The sequence below is a fragment of the Pogona vitticeps genome, chromosome 3 (genome assembly GCF_051106095.1).
Source record: "Pogona vitticeps strain Pit_001003342236 chromosome 3, PviZW2.1, whole genome shotgun sequence".
Classification (NCBI taxonomy): domain Eukaryota; kingdom Metazoa; phylum Chordata; class Lepidosauria; order Squamata; family Agamidae; genus Pogona; species Pogona vitticeps.
In genome coordinates this window covers 95,697,218-95,720,476 of record NC_135785.1, presented here as the reverse complement: position 1 = coordinate 95,720,476, position 23,259 = coordinate 95,697,218, and the positions used below count along the sequence as shown (strand labels likewise).

Sequence of the window (23,259 nt, the reverse complement as noted above, 5' to 3'; positions counted from 1 at the left end):
GAAACCTGATGATCAGCTGTTTTTGATTGTCGTTAAGTGAAAAATCGGTTTCCGAAGCAGGGAACCAATGAACGTTAAGTGAAAAAAGCCCATTCAGTCATCATTTAGCGATCACAATAGCGATCTGAAAAAATGAATCGTCAAGCAATTTCGTTGTCTAACGGGGTAATAGTCAAGCGAGGTGTATGTAAAAAGCAAGAACCTGATTTTTCATACATGGAAGTCAAACTATCATTTCAAAACCTACTGTTTAAAATTCTGATACAGCAAATATTCTGCTTCTAGCACTACTAGTGGCACAACTGCGGGAAAGAGGCTGTATGCAAATTCTACTCCACGTGAAACCACTCCAAATACAGGATCTAATTCAGATGAGGATACCAGTCAAATGAGAATAAATGCTTAGCGAAGGTGGGAAGGTGCATTGCCATTAAAAACACATATGTACAAACTGAAACCACTCAAACAGTGGTTCCCAATCTTGAGTCCCCAGATATTCTCATACTGTATTTTCCAGAAGCGCGCACACGTGCCCCCCCGCACGTGCTACACACACACACACACACACACACACACACAGAGAGAGAGAGAGAGAGAGAGAGAGAGAGAGAGAGAGAATATGTCTGGAGCTAAATGATTCATGGGAAACTGGAAGCACTTGTTTCCAGTTGTGGCACCCATCCTGGGAAAGGGGTGCACGTCTTAGGAAATACTCACTGTGACCAGAAATAGCTATGCAAGGAGAAGGGGCTGAGGATTTTAGTAATGATGACTTACTCTGTTTTCTCAAATGGCAATGAGCCATGAAAATTAATGTGAAAGGAGAGAAATAATGATTCTTGGCTTTATGTACAGCATGGACTGGTGGTAATATATATATTTTCCCCTCTGGGACTGCTTTTGCATACAAGGTCATATGTTCTACGAGAAACAGTCTTTCCCATTGATTGAAATCCTGTTTTTAGTGTAGTGAGTCAAACTGGAGCAGGCCTTTTGAATTCATGGTACTTACAAAGGAGTAGACTCAGCCAATCCCCATTGATTCAGTGGGTCTACTCTAGTTACACTAAGCAACAGGATTCCAGCCACTGGGTATTTTAAAGCTAAACATTTAAATAGAGAGTTAATGTTGTTACATCAACAAATTATATGCAGTCAGTTTTTTATTGTTAATGGCAATAAATTAATTTTCTCCTTCTAACACTTAACATATTTAATATAAACAGATTAAATGTTGAACCTAATGTTCCAAGCTCTGGACATTTTCCATTTACTTTCTGTCTGTATATTCTTTTGAATTACATTATAATGGCTTTTTGTTATGATTTTCTTGCACAATAAAATTGAAAAAGCAAAGCAAAGCAAAGACAATAGAAGAAAACCAAGTTCATGGCAATTAGTTAAAAGCAAACATCTCAAGAAATGCAGTTAAAGTTCTGAGATGAACATTGGGAGCATACTGAGAAATATAACAAAGTTGGATTTGGGGTGAATGAATAGTGGGATCGCAGTCATAGAATACAAGTGAGATACAGAGATGGTCTGAGCAGCCTTCTTAAAATGATAAATGCAGGATGCATCAAAATGTAAAACTGGCTGTGAGGATGTGCATTGTATAGTGCTGTGCATTTTCAGTTCTAATGTATAACATGGAATCACAGATTTGAACAAATGAAATATTAGAATGTAGCTTTATTGCAGGATGCCAAGACTTTTTTTCCTTGAGGATTCTAAAAGGAAGGAATAAAAACCAAGAAAGCAAGATAAAATGCTGAAAGTCAGAATATTCCAGTTTTCATATAATGAGACATGAAATGTACAGATTGTTACATCGCCTCCCTGGTTGCTAGGAAACATCCTTTTCAAACAGGAAGTTGTAACAAGGCATATATACAAGCCCATGTCATTGGGGCATTCTCTCCAGGTGAGCACAACTTAGGTGTTTGAAAAGTCTGGGTCATGCAGGTGGGACTCCCAGAAAGGACAAATATGGGATTTGAACTTTAGAGGTTTTCAAACCTAACCACCAGATTAAAATGTTGGATTCATATTCCCAGCATCAGGGAGAAAGCCTTTGTCTCCAAGGCACGAATACCAGTTCTGCCAGTTCTCACCATTACAAGGACAGGGGTGGGGGTTTTGTGTGCCAAAAAGAAGTTCTTGCAACAAGATATTGATGCTGGGGAAGCCCTATGTCGTCTTTACAACAGCAAATACTGTGAGGACCGCTGCAATGCTTATTGGGAACAGGATGTCCTTGGTGGGGATGTAATATTGTTGTCCCTGATAATCAAAGAGTGATTGCATCTTCACCCCTAGGATCTCTGAATCCACTACAGTCCTAATTTTAGCTCTATTCTGTGAACCACCCTAAGGAATGTTGGCCATTGGGGTAGATACACAAAGCCAGACAACAAAATAAAAATAACAATCGCTTCTTTTTCTATCAAGCTTCATGTACAAATGAATGTGAACTCTTGTGGATTTGTGATTTAGTTAAATTCAGCCCTCATTTTTGAGGACTATAGTGATGGTTTATTTATTTATTTATTTATTTATTTATTTATTTATTTATTTATTTATTTATTTATTTATTTATTTATTATCCCACCTATCTAGCCAACTCAGGACTACTCTAGGCGGCTAACATCAGGTAATAAAAGTATACATACATACAACAACGTAAATAATAAAAACTTTACAAAAATGGTGGAAGTGGAAGTGGAAAAGAAAAGAAACATCAGGAATTGTCTGGAGGAAAGGCCTGCCGAAACATCCATGTCTTCAATTGCTTCTTAAAGATACCCAGTGAGGGAGCCCCACGAATCCCAGGAGGTAGATTGTTCCAGAGGCGAGGAGCCACCGCCGAGAAGGCCCGATTTCTTGTCTTCTCCTTCCGGGCCTCCCTCGGCGTTAGGCTCCTCAGCCTCACCTCCTGGCTCGCTCGAGTGACACGGGTAGAACTTGGTGGGAGTAGGCATTCCGCCAGATATCGAGGCCCTAAACCGTTTAGGGCTTTATACGTAAGCGTCAACACTTTGAAGTCGATTCGGAATCGGATGGGCAGCCAATGCAATGCGGCCAGAGTGGGCGAGATATGTTGGAATTTTCTCACTCCACTGAGTAATCTGGCCGCCGCATTCTGCACCACCTGTAGTTTCCACAGCAGCCTCAAAGGAAGCCCCACGTAGAGCGCATTACAGTGGTCTAATCTTGAGATTACAAGCGCATGCACCAAGGTGATGAGCTCCCCCACATCTAGGTAGGGCCGCAGCTGGGCTATCCGCCTGAGATGAAAAAAGGCGGTTCGGACCACGGACACCACCTGGGATTCCATTGTGAGCGCCGGGTCCAGATGGATCCCCAAACTGCGGACCCCATCCTTGGCAGGGAGGGTCACCCCCCCAAAAGAGAGGGAGTTTCCCAAACCCCCCACTGTGGGGACACCCACCCTCAGTACCTCCGTCTTGTCCGGGTTCAGCCTCAGCCCATTCCCCTGCATCCATTGCAGTACGGCCTCCAGGCAGCGCTGAAGGCACAGAACGGCATCTCCTGCGGTTGGCAAAAAGGAGATGTAGAGCTGAGTTCTTTATTAGTTCATCAAGAGCCTGTTGTTCTACTACAATGAGAGTTGCCATTCTACTGTGAATTTAACGTACTTAAGGACAATGTTCACTTGGATTTCTTTTCTCTTTCGCAGCAATTCTGTACAGGCTCTTCAAGGTTTCTTACCATCATCACTAGTGTAAGTGGCAGAACGAGCATCCACAGAAACACCGAATTGACAAAATATTTCTTCACAGAGCTACAAAGTTAATCTTTCAAGGATCCCTCATGGATAATACTTTGCCACCATCATCCTATTCCTGAGCAGAAAATGCATGTGGCTTCCATCAGATAAGAAGCACATACTGTATAAGTGTAAAAATCACTGCTCTCCCCCTCTCAAATTCACAGAGTCAAGAAATCACCAGGTCCTCCTAGCATGTATCTGGAAGGAAAAAGAAGGCATCTGTTCCACCTTCAATAATGAATGTGTGTTTGTGTTGTAATCCATCAGATCCAAGTATAAAAGCTCCTAAAAAGTATTGTTTTTAAAAGAACACGTGATTGCATCACCATTTATAAAGTGCAAAAAGACTCTGCCCTTGAGAGGTCACAGTCTAAAAACAAATGGAGATGAAGCAAAAAGTAAGGGGAAGTGGAGGAGGAAATAGGCATGGAGAGAATAAACTACTGGACAGCTCAGTGGTTTTGATATCTGGCTGCCAAGCCAAAGACTGCGAATTCGATTCCCCACTGTGCCTCCTTGACAGGGGCTAGAGTTGCAATCCATAGAGTCTCTTCTAGCTCTGCAGTTCTAAGATGATGATGATGATCACAAACTCTTCTTTCAGTCATATGGTTCAAGTGCATTGCTTAGACTTAGAGCAATGTCTGTTACATGAGCCTTGATTATTTGTTTGTTTGTTTGTTTGTTTGTTTGTTTGTTTGTTTATTTATTTATTTATTTATTTATTTATTTATTTATTTATTTATTTATTCAATTTATATCCCGCCCATCTGGTATATTCTACCACTTTAATAATTAAAAGCCAAGGTGGAGAATATCAAAGGTGGGCCAGGTTTCCACTTCCAGGACCTACTATGGACTCCACCATTTCTCCAAAATATTTAGTTAAAAAAAAAAAGACTTTCCAGTTTCTAGAAATCATTGTTCCCTTTTAAAATTTTTATCAGCTTACTGGAAGTTCCGGGGCCCTGCATGGCTTCTTATAGCCAAATCAAGAATGGCTGCTCTTTGAGTTTCAAATGAAGGCAGAAAGGGGGAAAAGAAGGGGGGAATCAGGTTGCTGGCCACCTTTTGTTTAGAGAGATGGGTCATAGATTCCTAATCACTGTCTGAAAAGGGGACTGAAGCCACACTATTCCCCCACAAACATCTTATAGACTACAGACTGCAGACTACAGCGATCTCCATCTAAGAAGCTGTACCAGGCCCCCAACAATAGCCTTGAAGCTTTTGCAACCTTAATATAAACATATAATTTTGGAGCTACAGTATGTACAATACTTGGTGCATACCTTGAGGAAGATGAATTATCATCAAAAGCTCACTTTATGTTTGTTTTATTTTCTTAATGATACAATAAAGGCATCACCTGTTCCTGCATTTGTATTGTTTTGAGGACCATATAGCTTTTCCCAATTTTTTTTTAGCTATCTTGAGCAGAAATTGAGCCCCTTTTGTAACATGATGCTTTTTATCTTCCTCTTCAGTCTGTCCAGGAGAGGTGAAATTCCTCCAGGGACATTTCGGGGCTAATCAGATTAGAAATCTGTGAATGCAGTGATATTAAGGACCTTACACAGTACTAGGGATCAGTGTAGGGAAACTCTTTTGTCCGGTAATTATCTGGTTATATAACATCGTTGCTATCTCTATAGTTTCATCATACATGAAAAAGTAATTAATTAAAGGGAAAACACCGGATTTGGCAATCTTATGGTATACAATTCCCTACTGCATTGGCTGTAGTAGCAGCCAATATTATGTGCTAGCACTGTTCACAATAAACATTGCAATAAGCACACCTTCAGCATAAACATCCCATTTGAGCCTAAGTGGCAAGCCAGCTGAAGTGCTATCAAGAAAATAGCAGTATGTCTTCCCTTAAACTCACAATAAGGCAAGGGAAGAAAATAGAATGAAACACTACTCTGTATTTTTATTTACATGCACCCTAGAAATAATCAGAGGGATTTTGTCTCCCAGTGATGGAAGGAAATTGAGAGCTTGCTACTGTCCTTGAAACCTCTGCCATGTACACTGATTTTGGGGGTATCAGTGCACGTGAGCAACAATAACTCTGTAAAGCCGGATCCCAGATTCACCTGGAGCCCATGTTGTTGACGGTGCAATGCCTGGCCCGATGTTGGCGGCGCAGTTAGCTTTTTGACATGGCACCTTCACATGGCTGGTGCCAGGAAGCTGGCAGTGTGTGATGTGATGGCCAGAGCACTGGACGGCACAGTGGGAGAGGGGACTGTGGCCTGGGATGATGGTTTGGGGGGAGTCTTCACAGAACACTGCAGCTTGATTTAAACGTAGGTGGGTGCCGCTGCTTCCCTCTCTTGCTATTTGGTGTTCGCCTTCTCTTTTCTTTTGATGATGTTATGAGGAACACTGTTATGCCATCCATATGGGGTTGGGGTGACGGTGACTATTTTGGGGCATTGTGGTGTTGGGTTCCTGGGATCCTTTGTATTAGGTTGCAAAACGAGGGACACTGTCTAGTATAATTTGGTGAAGGGCTCTTATTGGCTCTGTATTATGGTCACAACTTTGTTAGCAGGTAGTTGGGAGCATTGGGATGGATCCAGGGGGCAGAAGGGCAGAAAGTGGGTGACCTGCCTGCCTCATCATAGTGGAAACCCCTCAGACAGCCAGTGGGCAGGGACAAACCCTAGCTTAGCTCAGGGAGCAGAAGCCTGGTCATGCCCTTTGGGTGGCAGGAAGCCATAAAGTGGTGTACACTTGTGTGAAGTTCCATGGAACTGCCATTGCTGGACTGCCTTCCAGTTGGCCTTTGGAGGAGATGATGATTGGCATCACGAAGAGTTTGAGTCTCCTGATGAACTGGATCCATCCCCAATGTTAAGCCAGAGAAGCTGCTGCTGTAACCAATAAAGCTGTGGTCTTTTTCTCTTCCAAGCAGTGGTGTTATGTGTTGATTTATGCATACCACACTAGCTTAGTCACAGGCTAACAACTAACATATTTAGAGTGGCACCATGTGGCTTGCAAAAAAGACAGTCTCAGGGACACTTCCATTATCACCAGCCAATGCCTGCCAGTTTTTTCTTACATATTATCCTCTGCTTAAAAAGAAGGAAATTTATGTTTGGGGCTGGTGTAAGGGGGCAGGAGTACTTTCCCCTTTCCGCTTCCTTGGTCTCACCACCATCTTGTATTCAGGCAACTCCCTCACTTGCAAGCACTGTGAGTGGAGATTGACAGTGAAATTCTCACACCAAACTGCAGCTCAGAGCAACCAATGAGCCAAGCCCAGCTCCCCTCCTTCCTCTCTCCTTCACATGATAATCTTTTGATCATAGAATCCCTCCCTCCATGTGGATCCCTGCTCATTTTAGACATTCAAATCACCAAAACAGTCTGAATTGCCTCAGTTATCATTTCAGCCCAGAACTGAATTGGACCATTCTGTTTCAATCTGGACCTTGCAGGTGCCTTTCAAGATGATAGCAAGTCTGAATTTTGAGAGAGGTAGCTGGAAAGTATACAGTGGATCTTTAGCTTAATTTGTTTTAATTTTTTAGTATTAATTTTATATGTGTACACAGGGCTTGGTTCATGCAAAAGATCTTTCCTGGCCCTTAGCTATCATTATTTCAATCCAAAATTTGTATTTCAGAAATTTTATTTCTTTCTGAAAATTTAAGTTCTAGGCCTCGATCCAATTTCTAATCTCAATTAGAGTAGATCCACTAAATTGACTGGTTAATAGTAAGTCAACACTTACATAAATCCTACTGATTCAATGGTTGAAATCCTGTTCCATAATTTACGCCACATAAGGCTGTGATGTCATCAGCCACATTATTATTTTCGAAATAAAGAGTTTCCAATTGCGCCCCGACCCCAAAAGTCATGAGGTTCCTGTGGAATACATTTCGTTGTGGGTAAGCTGTTAGGGACTGGGGGATGGTGAAATCTTTAGTATCTGAAAATCACTGCCACTGCTAAAGGTATCACAGCAGCATCAATTTTCAGATATTAAAGGACTTCCCCTCCCGAGGGCTTCCTCACAAGGATAGCCATCCTGCAGGAACCTTAGGAACTTTTGCGGTCATTCAGAAATTTGTTATTTCTGGTAAAATAGCTGTTGGTGATGCCATGAGCCTTATGCAATGTATCTGCACAAACAGGATTTCAGTCAGTGTTTCTGCTTGAACTGGGATGAGCAACTGAAGTTAAGCTCTGTTATTTGTGGGGTTTTTAGCCTAGTATCCTGCGGTTGTAAGGAGTCATTGTTGATCTATATGAGAAGTGTTCCAGAGGACTCTGAACCCTCTCTGTTTCTGCCCACCCTCATTTATTCCATTTTAATATTTTCTTTTAAAAAACCTTAGTTTTCCCAGCCCAACCCTCCCCTCTTATATCTTTTTAATAGCCACACTTCTGGGCCCTTAGGATTTATTATGGGAGAGATGTGGAAAACTTTCCAAGAATCTCTAATTCCTTGACTCCCCCTCCCCCCATATTTTAAAAAGGCATTTTCCTTTACAGTATTTTCATTTTTTAAAATTGGCCTATTAATTCAGGAATAATCTTGAGGCAACCCTAGGCTCAAACTCCCCATAGGTATGCCATCTCCAAGATGTTTCATAGCTGACCTTCCTCCTCTTTCTAAAATTCTCAATCTGTACTTTAGCCCGCTGTTTTTCATGAATAATATGTGAAGGCAGTATTGTTGCCAGGGATTATGTTTCGTATCGATATATTTTGTATAGATTGCAGTACTGGGAGAAATAGCAGAAGAAAATGGCAAGCCCCCCCCCCCAAAGGTTAACATAAAATTGGTAGATTTAAACAACTCGTTTTCCTGTCCTGAGACTGACAGCACAAAGAAGAACTTCTGTGTGTATGTGTGTGTTTGAGAGAAAGCCACTTCCAAATAATTAACATTCAGCAATCTCTTTCATGTTTTAGCATTTATATCCAGTGAATATAAATATGAAATATACAGGATCAAGTCATGACAAATCAACATGTACAAACAAAAATGTGACTGTTTTTTTAATCATCTGTCTACTTTTGCAATCCAATGTATTAGCGCAGCAACAGAATATCTGTAGAGGATTCTGGCATGGAAAGGGATATGGCAAGAGAAAAAGGCAAGCTGTAAGGAATACAATTTAGGCAGAAGGTCGACATGTAACAGATTTTGGCAAAGGCTAAACAGTTCCAATTGGCCAGATATCAAAATTTTTTTAAATCAAAACAAATAATTAAAAGGAACAGTGGATTTCTTCAGAAGCAACCAGTATTTATTCTGAGGTAAATTGATCAATTACATTCTCAAGGGGATGCAAACAATGAAGTATGAAGCCTTCTAAGGCACTGGAACACAGAAAAGATATGGTAAAAAGTAGAACCAGGTAGGGCAGCAGGGGAGAAAAAGAGAAAGACCACACAGGGTGCAGTTTAAATGAAGATTGTTATTATTTTTTATTCTTAAACTCTCATTTTACTTCAGGATAGTTTTATGCCTAGCTGTAATTACTGGTACATTTTGATGATTCTTTAACATAAGTTTCCCCCGATTTCTTTTATTGTCAGCCATCTCAGATCTTAGATAAAGTAGATAAGGAAGGATTGATGGAAGAGGAAGAAGTCATGACTTTACAAGCTCACTGCCAAAAGACTTTTTGTAGAGTACCAGCACTTCTGAAGAGTTAAAAAAACAACAATACAAAAAACAGGTTCTTCCTGGGTGGAGCAACAGCAGTATTCCATACTTCCTTGATTATCACCTCTTCCAAGAGTTCCTTCCGATGCAATTAGAAAGCTTATCTCCCATGGAAACAGTGCACAGTTTTAATGGAAGGATCATGTATTTTTACATGCTTCAATCACCCTTGTTTATCAAATTTAAATGGAAGAGGGAAACGTCTACAGACTGCAACAAACAACAGTGAGCCTGCTTTGAAAAATAATCTAAGATGAAGACATTCTGTCAAAATATAGTAGAAATTGCTACTGTATTAATTTTCCCCCTCAAATCATTTGTGTGCTTATTTATGTATAATTTATTTCTATTCTACTCTCTAATGAGAATGTATATAGACTGCCAACATTAGTAGTTTCCTCATCTCCATGGTCTGTAAAATCAAGAAAGGTCAGTGTTGTGAGGTCCATCACATTGTTTCTAGCCATGTATGGAGTGTCCAATTTTTGCTGGATTGCAACTGGGCCACCCTAAGTAAAATTAGGCTTGGTCCTATATTTGTAAGCCAACAATTAGGGCTTGACCACATGGCTCCATTTTCACCGTTATTATATTATATTCTGACCCTTATGATTCTTCATGGAAGAGATGTTCCAGTTTTGAGGGGAGCGCATGATAATAGCTTGAAATATTCCTAAAACACTTCTCACACTACAATGTGGGAGTGGAAGCTCCTCAGGAGGAACTGGCTTTCAGGTGGAAGAGGGTTTTTTTTTTTTTTAATCTGCCAGTGTTTCCTATATAAAGGCATCATACAAATTCTCACAGAACAATCTTTCCTCCACACTGAAGCCCAGAAGGTTACCCTTTGCAATTTTTATGAGTAGTTTTCATTTATACCGTGCCCTGTGTGTTTGTCTCTTCTCCCCTTCTGCCATATCAGGTTCTTCCTTTTGCTGTCTGTTTTCTGCATTATAGTGCCTTAGAAAGCTTCATACCACTGACCCATAATGCTCAAAGATACTGAACTCCATATTCTGCACAGCTGTTCAAAGCAAATAAAAAAAAATGGGCCTCAGCATGCCCATGTTTTGTGAGAACAAAACAAAATCCCAAACCCAGAGCTTTTATTACTCTCTCTCTCTCTCTCTCTCTCTGTGTGTTTGTGTGTGTGTGTGTGTGTGTGTGTATCTATATCTATCTATCTATCTATCTATCTATCTATCTATCTATCTATCTATCTATCTATCTATCTATCTATCTATCTATCTATCTATCTATCTATCTATCTATCTATCTATCTATCTATCTATCTATCTATCTATCTATCTATCTATCTAAAAGTCTGTGAGAGAGCATGGAAGTACCAAAAATTGCCCAGATGTTTTAGCCATAGGTTCATAGCCATCTGCTAGGAAATGAAGTCATAAAACGGAGCATACAGGTTTGATGAATCACTCATAGGGGGGCAAATATCAGATTAACATCTATTAAGATGGAGAAAAAATTGTGGGTCCGCATCTCTGAACATACCAGGTTACTGGCAAGTTGGATGCCTCTTGCCTGTGGCAGAACATGTTCCCAACTTCTACTGTGTGCCGCCTTAGAAATCTGTACATTTTGCCCAAGGCAAGAGACGACCTCTGAGCTGTGAGCAGCCTTGCATTTTCATAGATGGGGATCTGCCTTTTCTTCTCCACCCCTACAGACATCGCAGCAATGTTATCTGGTGCTTGTACTAGTGACACATCAAGCCTCATTCCTCCATTTTAGGGCTTAGCTGGTCTGTGCATCTCATGGCTGAAACATCCAGCCAAACTTTGAGACTTCCAGACTCCTTCCCACCCAGCTTGATGAATGGCTCTGGAGAACTCAAAAGCTTAAACCTGGCTATAGTATTAGGGTTGGTCTGCAGAACGTTTTTGCCTGCCTTTAGATCTTGTCTTCTGTCATATTTTTGTTGTTTATCTGTTCTAAAGGAAGAACTTAACTAATACATTCTTCAACATACATAGTTCTGTAATTGTTCCAGGGAACACATTTGTCTCTCTTCATGCAGATCATTAACTTAGCATAAAATAAAACCCTTAGTGCACAAAAATACAGAGGGAATCCCAGCAAGAGATTCTCTCTGTGTTTACTTATGCGCGTTTCTGTAAATGTAAGAGGCAGAGGTGGAAAATTCAAGATGGAAAAGAAGGAGTCAACTGAACTAAAATACTTTCCTTGCTTCCTTCCTGCCGCATTGATTTTCTGTCCAGTGTGTTTTTCTGTTTAGCAGCTCATTTGTCATTCTGCCAGTGGGTGGTATTTAGGATGATTATGAAAAGGTAGGTGAGTTATCAGTTTTCTGCTTATGTTACAGCATTATGAAAACTTTATTAGAAGACTGCAATGTGGGCTTAAGAAGAGGAAGTTGCTCCTAGCTGATGTCTTACTCTCAGTTTGTCATTGTCGGGGCTTGCTCTGAGGTTCTTTCCCTCCAGTCCCGATGGCCCAAAGCCTTGTTTATGCCATAAGAGGCAAGTAATGTTTTGACTTCTTAACACCATCCTGGAACCAGCATTACCCCATTAGTGCCACATGTTCCTGGAGGCAACTGACATATGGCATGCAGCTGAACCAACTCTGTACTTCTTGGGTCTGGCAAATCCTGTCAGCAAGGGCCTGATAAGCAGTAGCCTAAGCCAGTAGACTACTCCTTAGTCTCATTTGGTCCTGGAAGTTCTAAACCCTCCTCCAGAGATGATCTCTCCAGGGAGTGTATGAAAAGCACACGGGCAGACGGCTTTAGAGGGAAGTCCCTGCACCAGCATAGGAGACAATGATCTAAAATTATGTCCCATACAGGGACAATTATGACTAAAGAGGAACTGATAGCCCACCGGTTCAGGAAAATAGTTTCTTTCTGTAGCTTTGATAAGTCAAACTGTGAGAAAGGATAGCTCAGTGGTTTAGATATCTGACTGTGAAACCAGAGGTTGGGAGTTTGATTCCCAATTAGGCCTCCTTGATAGGGGCTGGACTTTATGATCCATAAGGTTTCTTCCATCTCTGCAGTTCTAAGATTATTATTATAAGGCATGGGCTATTGCCAGAAGGAAAAAGGCAACCAAATTACTGGGTTTCAAAAAGCCAAATTACTGTTACTATATTCCTGTTGTCATTCAAAGTTTTTTTTAATGGTTGCTAAAGCTATTTATACATCGCCATTGAAAGATTCTCTCTGAATAACCCCTCAAACTTTGTCCTTCAACTGCATCTCATACTCAGAATGTGTCAGGAGGAGTGTGGTCCATCTTTCCATGCTGTAGCACAACAATTTGTTGAAGGAATGCTGATTTTGTCACTTCACTGCAGGTCTGCTTCCTCAGTCTTATGCATTTTCTACTAAACATATTCACTAAGGATTTATTACCACCAGAATGATGGAGTAAATTGTCCTTCTTATATGCTCAGTCACTGGTGTTATTCAGGTACCTAACATATTTATTAGAGAAAATTCTCCATGGTGAGAAAGCTGGTTATTTAAAAATAAGTGTAATTGCAAGATGTGAACCCAGAATTACAAAACAACATTAAAATCAAGAAGAAGTTGGGATCATGCATATAACAAATATTTAAATACATTTATTTAGACCTAAAAGTGCCACATTTGCATTCCAGTCCTGCACTTGTGCATTGATAGGCTCCCCCACAAGCACAATATCTTGGTTCTTGAGATTAGCTAGTAGTGATCATCCCGTTTGGCACACAATTTTTCCACATCTAAAAAATGATAAAGTGCTGTCCTGTGGTCCCTGAGGCCCCAGGAAACTGTGGATCTCCCACTCTGAGTGGAACTTCAGAGATAGAGTTCCAGCTTTGAAGGGGAAGATTTAACTTGCATCTCCCACTCTATCATCACATAAGGTCCACAGCCCTTATCCTTCTAACCTCACAACACTTTTGTCAGACATGGGGGCAAGGAAAAAATTCAAGACCACAGCAGGGATGGAATGTGGGAAACTCTGATCCAACCTAGGCATGCAAATCCTTGCTTCTTTCATTCTCAGACTTGTAAACAAGGAACTCCAAAATGACTCTCCGCCACGTAGAAAAGGACAAAGTATTGTGTGATGCTCTCAGGATGAGAAGAAAACAAGATTGTTGTTTTGTGTGGGCTTTTTTTGCACAAAATAAAACTGAAAAAAAAAAGAATAAGGCAATACTTGAATGCAAACGATGTTAGTGAGAATGACTACAGCATGGTCATTTAAGGATCAGAAGCAACAAGAGGGCTGTTTACATCTTATTTGACAGCCAGTCATTCTATGTTTGTGCATTTTTCTACTATAAAGCAAAGACACCGCCTTATGTAGGGATAGTTTGATCAAATTACTGAGGCATTTCAAAAAACCAAACAAAAGCAAACAAACAAAAACACAACATCATTCTTTGTCTTGCTTTAAATGAGAGGAGTTTTGCAGGCTGAAATAAGAGATATTTGGTCAAGTCAAAACAACCAAAATAAATAAGAATGAGGAATTTAGTGAGTATTCTTTCCGCCTCTAATCCAGGAGAAACTTGGGCAGTCCTGAAACAAGTATAATGTCCCTCCTATTATGAGTAATGGTGGTAAAATAGTTTTATTTTTAAAACAAAAACATAGGAAGGACAATGAATGTCTATACCTCCCTCAGTTCCTATGGGGCCTGTAAAGATGTGGGATATGTGAAGTATTTCTGTTAAGTACTAACTTGATAATATAGCATATCTTACAATTGGGGGCCTTATCACAATGTTGTTCATTTCGCTATTTCACAGTATCAGTATCAATCATGTAATATTACTCAGCCCCAGCAAGGGAGAGCTGCATATGGAAGCAGGGTTCTGTTGATGCAGATTAGATAGATAGATAGATAGATAGATAGATAGATAGATAGATAGATAGATAGATAGATAGATAGATAGATAGATAGATAGATAGATAGATAGATAGACAGACAGACAGACAGACAGACAGACAGACAGACAGACAGACAGACAGACAGACAGACAGACAGACAGACAGATGTGCACATGCTCACACATATACAATTACATCATAGGATTGCAATATAATGATGTATAAATCCCTTCCATTAAAAAGACATAAAAAGAAAATCAGTATACAGTATTATGTGGAGCTGATGATAGTGCTATATATACTGTATTTTTTGCACCATAAGACTCACTTTTTTCCCACAAAACAGGGGTGTGGAAAGTCTGTGCGTCTTATGGAGCTAAGAAAACAGATTATATTTTCCTGTTTTCTTCTCCTAAAAAATTGGTGCGTCTTATGGAAAGGTGCGTCTCATGGAGCGAAAAATACGGTATATTTCCAGAGTTCCATAGCTGACTTCACATGTTTTAAATTCAGATCAGAATCTTGATAATATGAGTCAGCTCTTTTTAAAAATCAACAACAAAGTCACAAGAAAATGAGTAACACAGCAAAGTATAATTTAATTTACAAACTAGATTAAAACTGCTGTATCCACCAAAGACATAAGCATTCATTTCATGAATCTGACATCCTGTCTGATCATAGTGCAGGTTTGCAAATGGAAGATAATGGCATAATGAAATGCCCTCAGGACAGTTTGCACTTACTGCTGACATGATGAGCTCTCCACCTAAATTCTGGATCTCAGCTTTAACTTGGCTGCAGATTTTGAGCTGATGGGAATACAGTTTGATTTGTTCCAGATAAGCCAATAAATCCTGCTTACACGACTGATCCGGACACTGAAAAAGTAAAAATAATACTTTTAATAAATTTGCTTTACTATGCTAATAATCTTAATAGTTTGTGTTGCAAAGAAGAATTTGAGGTGAGCTTAAGAGTATGCATGCATTCTATGGTGGGATTTTGACATTTCCCCCCTTGTAAAGCATACATCAGTGTTATGTAACAACCTGGATGAAGTTTCCTGAGTTCTTTTTTTTAAAGTTGTTATACAAGGAAGGGAAAGGATAGCAAAAATGAAAGGTTCAAATTTGTTCTAGTGCAATGGTTCCCAAACTTGGGTCCCCAGATGTTCTTGGACTACAACTTCCAGAAATCCTGGCTAGCATAGCTGGTGGTGAAGGTTTCTGGGACTTTTAGTCCACTAACGTCTGAGAACACTTTATTCTTAAAGTGGAGACAATACTAGATCTCTTTATGTTCCGTTCCTTGGAACACTTGAAAACAGTACTCCAGACTGTTTGTTTGTCCTTTGTACCCTTGTCAGTCTAGCTACTTGATAACACTGTGATAATTTACCAAGAAATATATGGATGGATAACTAGTGTTTAATTAATTGATTAATTATATTTGGGGTAGGGCTTATGTAGTCGTATGGTTACAGTATCCAATTAGGACTTTAGGACCGTTGAGACCTGGATTCAGATCTTTGCTAAATCATGAGTTCATGGAGAATCTTTGGCTAATCAGGGTATCTTAGCTTAATGAACCTAGTAAGTTGCTGAGAGGACAAAGGAGAGGGCAAGAATGCTCCATTAACTCCAACCTGAGATCAGAGATAGCAGAGGTGTTCTTCACGCAAAGGGAGGCATCAAACACCGTGCCTCTGTCTGCCCAGAGATGGTGAAATGAATAACTGAAAGCAGCGGGACTGGATAACATCAGATAAGATGGTGGGGATTGGCTCTTCATCTCCCTGTGATACCATACAACCCATCAGTTTGTCCTCTGGGACTAATATAGTCACCCACTGTGGCGATCCCCTCTGAAGCAGCTATTCCCTCAGGTCTTCATGAGGTTCTCGCCCTTCTTCTTTCTTCGCTGCGACCAGATATTGCTGCTTCAATACCATTCAATCAAGGAGACACGTGTGCTTTTAAAACTTAAGTTATTTATTAGATCAGGGAAGTTCATATGGGATTATTACTCAATAGGTAAATCACAGGTTGCTAATCACTTGTATCTAAGTCAATCCTACTTTAACTTTAAATCTCTATTAACTCTCTGTTCCATTCAGTGTTCTTACAGGCCTCTAATTCACTCTAAGTTCACTTTGAAGTTTCAGACTGTCTCTCACTCAGAGAATCTCCCCTCATATTCCATCCACCAGCCTTTATATCCAGCCCCCTCCCCCCTTGGCTCCACCTTCCGTCCACTCATTGGCTCCTACTCCACTGTTCTGCTGAGACGTACAGGTGAGGGCAGGGCTGTTTGCTACACCCACATCTGCTTTAGTCAAGGGGCGTAATCAAGGGGTGCATGTATATGAAAATACTTGTATTTTAAAAACTATGAGTGCACAAATATGTATGCATTTTTTGAAGGGGAGGGTGGAGAGAATTGGAAGAAAAGAGCTTGGTGGCTGAAAAATAAGAACTCTGATAACATCCAGCTTTACACATGTGCCCATTGGTACACAATACATACAAAAGACGACAGTTCCTGTTCTCTTGTGTGTCCTCCTTTCATTCAGTCAATAGGTCAGATTATTTTGTGAGAGAACAGGTCAGGCGAAAACCTACAGGCTGGTTTTTAGTGACTTCCAGTAATATCTCAGGGATTTACAAATGCAATTAATGTTTTAACCTAGTTGACTTTCATTAGTACATGTACTAAGTGACAGAATTATGATCCAAACAATATCATGCAATGACTAACCACTGTGCATTTCTTGACAGCAGAATAAGAACAATAGCAAAACGAGAAGATGACAGACAACAGCTCGACAACCTTTTCAGTCCAATATGATGCTTGAAGGCAGCCGTTCTGCTCTTGCACATGGAATGGTCACTCTAAGGTAAGCTTAGAGAACTGTCCAGAGGAAACATATAAACCAGTGTAAAGTTTCACCTGGACTCCTGCTTATGGTCTTCGTGATTGGTTGGATAGCCATGGATTTAGTGTTGCCTGGGTAGGTAAGAAATATGCATTGATTTCTCTGGACACCTTTAATTTTCTATTTCCTGGCACAGGATGTTTGGAACAGCTATCCAGACTGATAATATGCTGTTTCCACAATACAGATCCATATAATTCTCTCTCTCTCTCTCTCTCTCTCTCTCTCTCTGTGTGTGTGTGTGTGTTAGAGAGTAGTTACTTAGAGGGAAATACTTCTATCTGCAGGAATAATTCCTGTGGGGGGGGGGGGAATGTAGAGGATTATGTTATAGTCACTCTTCGTGAATATAACCTGCAGGTAGGAATTTTTATATTAAAAAAAAAAAACAAGAACAACTCATTGCATTACTAGTATGATGGAAGCCATATGATCAACTGTACTGCACCTTTCTCACCTGTTGCATGGTGATTCAGCATTTCAGAAAAATAGAGGGTTCCCTCTAGGGGCAAATTTTGATATGGCATCCTAAAATACTTAAAAATGCAAAAGACAAAATGAAATAATATGTCCCTTGCCATTTAGGACTAAGTGAAAAAAAAATCCTGCAAAATTTCCTTAAAATTAGCTATAAATATTATATATTAGAGAAAAAGGAACTTTACAACTATTATTCACATTGATGTTACAATGTACTTCATTTGCACTCACATTACCCCTGAAGTATGCAATTGTTTCTTAGAAACTGGGGCTAGAGGAAGATAGGCAAAAATAAATATTACAAAAAAAAGATAGCGGATTACAATTCTCTACTTCCAACATTTCTGGCCTTTCCCCAGACTGACTGACAGAACAGGAGTTAAATTTCAACTTTTGGAGAGCCAGAGATTTGCCACTCTTTAGTAAAACTAAAAATAAATTACGTATAGTTTCCTGACGGCCCACACCCACACATGTTAGTTGCCCAGAGTAGTGTATGATCATTAGATAGGCACGATGGATGGATAGATGGATGGATGGATGGATGGATGGATGGAGGGAGGGAGGGAGGGAGGGAGGGAGGGACGGACGGACGGACGGACGGACGGACGGACGGATGGACAGAGGAACACAGCCAGACAGCCATATTAGTATAATTAGATTATTCAAAATGCTGAAAGTTGCTCACGCCTACAGAAAGGTGACATAAGCATAAATAAAAGAAAACTCTTATCATACATCAACAAAGTTTTGCTTTACTTGTTTTACGCTAATAAATTTGCCAAAGAGGGAAAATTACTGATTGTACTAATAACAGAAACAGCAGTGTACTGCCGATCAGAGACAAAATATAACACACTTAAGCCAACTGAAATAAAATAGACTGAATTGTAACCCACAGCATTAATTTTCCATGGGTTCTTGTCAAATGGCAGGCATACAAGCTCAAATATTCAGATAATTACCATAATACCATGAATTTGATCATCATTGTCACATAGTATGATTTAACCTTTTTATCATCCCCTCATAGCCTTTTGTGGCAGTTTCCTGATAATCAGCAAAATTAATATTAATGAAGACATAAATGCCTTGTATTACTTGCTAACAGTCCATGATAACTACTTGATTTTGCCTCATTGGAACACAACAACTACAGATTTTCCTTACAAAAGCTTCTGGAGTGGCATTTGAAACAACTTTTTTGTTAGGGATATGACAAGAACTTGCAAAATTCCTCATTCCTGTTGATTTTCTGAGTCATGTCACAGTGAAACTCCCCAATAAGACTCCCCCTCTGTACTAGCAAGATTTCTAAACCTCCTGTCTTCCCTTAATTTGTTTATATTTTGTCCTTCTGTACAGGAAACTGCCAGATTCTCCACAATATAATGCCCTGCCTAGTGAATCACGTGTAGGAAAGATATCATTCTGAACAGGAACTGTAATAATCATGCACAGAATGGCATTTCATCGAGAGAGAGAAGAGGAGATGATAAAAATTCTGAAAAATCCCACATTATTTTCGGAAAGGGAGGTGAATATTATGCAGATAAAACTCACTATAAGAGAAGAGAGGTGGAGGGTTTTTCCCCCAGGTTCTGTCAGAGGCCCAAAATTGACAACCCAAATTTGCACAGTGCTTGTATGTGACAAATAAGGTCACTGGCACTTCTAAATTTGGGCAGAGATAAATTGCTGGGAGAATTGAGAAGATAATGAAGGTAAAGTACCTGAAGGTACAATTGTTCTCTGTGGGAGTCTGATGCAGAATTAGCCCTGGTTTGCTTTAGAAGTTGATTTGCTTTCCCTCTACTTTGCTTAATAATATGCAAATATAGTAGGCAACTACTGTCAAGAAATCACATTTCTCACTCACCCCCAACTAAGAAAAGTAAAGCCAGTGGAGGTGCATTTGAATTCTTAGCACTTGGACACAGAATATTGTGTTAGGTATAAAAGGAAACATTTTATTTATTTCTTGTGGAGTATTCTTATATTGCATGTTGCAAACATTTGCAAAGGAGACGGGTTTTTAAAAAGTTTTCCTTGACATTTAGAACACATCTGAAATCTTAAAATGAGGGTCAAAATGGTGTATAAAATGGGTACAAAACTGTCTTAAAATGTCCCTTAAATGAAACTTTTGAAAGCAATGTCTGATAATACCTGGATTCATATACCGTTGGCCATGACCTCGGCTGTGAAGGAAAGAGGTTTTATTGACATAAAACAATCAACAAAGTGTTAGCAGATTTATGGCTCAAGATTAGAGATGGGCATGAACCAGCAAAATGGTGGTTCATTGAAGTCCACGAACCATGAATTTCCCCCCCAATGAATCACAAATCAGTTTGTTGGTTCATCAGCCCTACAAAAGGGCTCAACCAGGCACCTAGAGACACTGCTACTGCCCCGTTGCCTCTCTACCTTTTGCAGCTGCTACCTCCTCTTCTGTCACTGTTGCCATCTTGAAAGACAGCCTTGTATCTGCATTCGTTGAGGTTGCCATGCTCAATGAACAGGAATAGATGAATTAGCATTTTTGATGAATTTTTCAATTCATTGCTTTGTGTCCATCTCTAGACAAGATTTGGCGGTATGCTTTGGGTTCCCAAGCCACTGAAACTTGGACTATCGTCTCCACCTCCTCATGAAAATATCTGAGATGCCAAAAAATCATGCACCAGAGAGTCTCTCCACCATTTAGAGAAGGGTTTGAGGGGTGAATGCAGGCTGCAGGAAAGATTCCAGTTTCTGGCAAAAAGCAATAGCAGCCAACAGAAGTACTCTGTGGAATTTGGGCTATAATTTTTAGTGTAACATGAATTCATTTGGCTAGTTGCCTTGCTGCATGCCTGTTTCTTTAACCAGAAATGAGCCATAATGTTGTTTTTCCTGTATATTTTCCAGAATGAACCCTGCTAAAGTGAATAACCCATAAGATATAGTTAATGTTGAGTCACAACATATCCCCCACTCACTCCCCCCAGCAACACCCTGCATGGCCTAAATCAAATAGTTTCACAGTTCTCCCATTTTGATGAGCCGAGATTGCATGCAGCCTGACCAAAACTCATTCATTTGAAACTGCTCTACTTTATGAACTGGAAAAGGTCAAAGAGATGCAACAATGAGTCTTCATTACACAGTGATTGCTTTTTTCAGCTGCTCCTTGCTTTAGAAGGCAGAAAGCGCACGGGGAGGGGGCAGAAGAGTGGTTTGTTTTCCTTACTTGCATGTGATTTAGGATTCTGAATTCTCTCTTGTACATGATCATCAAGGTGTTGACTGGACTGGCGGTATCAAGATAATAGAGCTGTGCTCCATTAGATATTGTGAATGATGAACACATGTGTTCCAATGAAGTGGCATTACTAGATGTAACAAGAGGGAGTCTAAATGATTAAATTATTCCCAGGTTCAGCAGCTGGGGGGAAAACTATGAAGAATATGTCTTCAAAATTTAAAATTAGGACAATATGAAGGCCTCAATCCAATGATGTGCACACTATTGCTCAGGCTGCATGTGCATATCTGGGGCACAGCATCAGCAGTAATGTCAACTTGTTCCAGTTCCCTACTCTCTGCTCCTAAACTGATGCTACTGTCAGTTTTCAGATACTCCTAACAGCTGGATCAGGAGAGGAATCACTCATATGCAGTACCTTTTCTGTACATGGTTTTGCAACTAGGTAAGATCAAACGTATGCATGTGCATACTCCCTAACTGGAGTGCTGCAAATACTGCTTGAAAACCATTGTACTAAAAGTCTGAGGACAGAAGTAGACTCAAGTGTTTAAGTTGAGCATCTCCATCTGCATGGAAGGACAAGGAACCTCACCCTGCAAAAGGTAGTTTGATGCACTCTCAATAAGAGAAGAAACTTTTTTTTGGTGCAAAGTAAGCCACATTGCACAAATGGCGCAAATTACAGAAAATGACAATGGCTACTGCTTTGCTGTATTGACTTTGAAGAAAATGAAGCACTGGAAGGGTTGTTGTCATTGTTTTTAACAATGGGCCAATTATTTTGTGTTTGCCATATCTGTTTGTTTTGCATTTTAAAGGGAAAGAGCACCAGTTTTGTGCAAAGACAGTCTGTGTGGATTGTGGAAGCAGTGATGAGGTAAAACCAGGACTACCTGTCTTGCACTTGTTTGGTAGCACAACATCTTATGGGGGCTGAAAAGACCTCTTCCAGGTGTCTCATGGATTCAAGGCAGCCAAAGTCAATGTGAATGAAGAATTTAGTCAGTATTTTTTACACCCTTAGGAGCAGTTAACTACTTTTATATCAAAATTAGCACAGGAATGTGAGGGGTCAAATATGCTTGCTCCCCCAACTTGGCCCTGTTGCCCAGTTTGAGCCACCCATCTCCAACTTGTTAACATTCAGAATCAAAATGGATCCAGGAAAAAAAAATGATACAGCTCTGCATAGTGTGGTAAGGTGAGGGAATGGGGATGTTTTGATTCTACACTTCCTTGTGTACTTCTAAAAATAATAGACCCCCTCTCCCCACTTTATAGACAAATAGTACAGTGTATGTCTAATCCTCATGTACAGTTTGGCCCTTTCTAGTTTTGAGTTTAACTTGAATGCGTATAAATGTAATACAATTGCTGCTCTAAATGATCAGAAATTAACATATGGACTCCTCCCTTTCATTTGTTCATCAAAAACACACTTCCAGTCTATAATTTCCAATATGAGACTGATAGCATGCCTGTGAAATGACAGGTATTTTACAAAGGCAGTTGCAGAATTCAAAGGCAATTTTACCACAGTAGTTTCGGTAGGTTGCAAAATAATGAACTGGCCTAAGTATTCGTGGTTTGCTCTGCGACAGGTTTGCCAGATGTGACAATTCCTACATGTTCATCTAATACAGAAAATAAACTCTGGACAATGACAGGGCCACAACTATAGAAAGTAGAAAACTACTTTCATAGTAGCAGTTTTTGATAAACAACATTATTTTATTTAACCCACTAATGTGTTAACTTACCTGGTTTGAAATGAGTCTTGCAAGCATGTCCATTCTTGACCCTGACTCTGAGATCATTTTTGCTGCATTAATCACATCCGAGGTATTCTTCAGTGGACCTCTACCCCTTTAATAAATAAAATGGAAGATATAATAAATTACTGTACAGAACAAAACATGAGAAGATAATTTTGAATGCAGACACCTCTGGGAGTGACACCAAACCTTATTTGAGTTTTAATATCATATATTCATGGTTCCCCTTAGCACAGCTGGGTTTCTTTGCATGTTTAATTGGGCTCTTATCTCATCCTTTTCTATCCCTGGCCACCAATAATCTGTGGTCTGAATACAAATACCTTATAAAGTTTTCAGAAAGCACAACCTTCTCAATGTTTAACCATACAATCTTAATATTTCAATTGCTGGTAGAACTGTGGAGGTGTGTACACTAGCCCAGGAAGAACAGATCAAATCAGTCCATACAG

At 39.9% G+C, this 23,259-nt stretch overlaps 1 protein-coding gene across 5 annotated transcripts in view; it reads right to left on the bottom strand.

Annotated features, from left to right (window-relative positions):
• Positions 1–23,259, bottom strand: part of CTNNA3 (catenin alpha 3) — a 1,002,073-nt gene that overhangs the window by 5,760 nt on the left and 973,054 nt on the right. For 3 of the 5 annotated variants that reach the window (XM_072995177.2, XM_072995179.2, XM_072995178.2), the window contains 2 exons: positions 22,793–22,898; positions 15,108–15,242 (listed from right to left, as the gene is read on the bottom strand). In XM_072995177.2, coding sequence (XP_072851278.2) covers positions 15,108–15,242; positions 22,793–22,898 — 241 coding nt within the window. The remainder of the gene's footprint in view (positions 1–15,107; positions 15,243–22,792; positions 22,899–23,259) is intronic. The other 2 variants (XM_072995180.2, XM_078390899.1) reach the window with 1 other exon arrangement.